Here is a 766-nt window from a genome sequence, read left to right as displayed (position 1 = left end):
GCATGACGCGGAAGCTGCGGTCGGCGACTCTCGTACACTGGCCGAGGGTCGCAAAGGCCGCATGGGTCTCGGGCGTACTCTGTGAGCCATATGCCCGCACCTGCGTCAAGTAGGGCACACCACAACCGCTAGCGCATGGGTGATGCGTAGTCTTTCGCATGGATCCATCGCTCGTGGGCCGCGGAGGGGGAGGCTCCTTCGTTGCCGGTGGACAATCGCAAAGGTGGTGCGGAGATCCAACACTCCTGGTCTGGCAACACACGCCAGAGCCCAGGGATGTCAGGGGGGGAGAGAGGGGGAAGGCGTGCTGTTTCGCGCTGCAGGCCGCGCTGCCGGTGCTGCAGCGGCTGGGGCTGCACCTGCACGCCCAGCCCCTCCTCTTCGTGCGGCTGTGCCGCCTCTGCGTGGCCTCACTCGCCGCGGGGGCGGCGGAGGCGGCCGGGCTGGTGCAGGAGGTAGCCGAGGTGGCGCTGCTGCCCGCGCTCACAGTCTCCGCGACGAACCCGGGGCATGTCTACGAGCTGTGGAGGCCAGCCCGCCCCGAGTATCTCTCCCCATATCTCCCCATATCTCCCCATATCTAGCCCGGGGCATGTCTACGAGCTGTGGAGGCCAGCCCGCCCCGAGTATCTCTCCCCATATCTCCTCATATCTCCCCATATCTAACCCGGGGCATGTCTACGAGCTGTGGAGGCCAGCCCGCCCCGAGTATCTCTCCCCATATCTCCCCATTCTCGGCATATCTAACCCGGGGCACACTCTCTCG

General features: G+C 65.9%; 1 protein-coding gene across 1 annotated transcript in view; it reads left to right on the top strand.

Annotated features, from left to right (window-relative positions):
* Positions 1-158: 158 nt before the first annotated feature.
* EMIHUDRAFT_208068 (hypothetical protein) overlaps positions 159-766 on the top strand; it is a gene marked incomplete at both ends in the record, with an annotated part of 9,762 nt that continues 9,154 nt past the window's right edge. The window contains 2 exons of the mRNA XM_005773364.1: positions 159-200; positions 324-391. Of these exons, the coding sequence (XP_005773421.1) occupies positions 159-200; positions 324-391 (110 nt within the window). The remainder of the gene's footprint in view (positions 201-323; positions 392-766) is intronic.

The sequence above is a fragment of the Emiliania huxleyi genome (genome assembly GCF_000372725.1).
Source record: "Emiliania huxleyi CCMP1516 unplaced genomic scaffold EMIHUscaffold_34, whole genome shotgun sequence".
NCBI classification, from domain to species: domain Eukaryota; phylum Haptophyta; order Isochrysidales; family Noelaerhabdaceae; genus Emiliania; species Emiliania huxleyi.
Note: the sequence above shows the minus strand (reverse complement) of the source record. Positions and strands in the feature narration are given on the sequence as shown.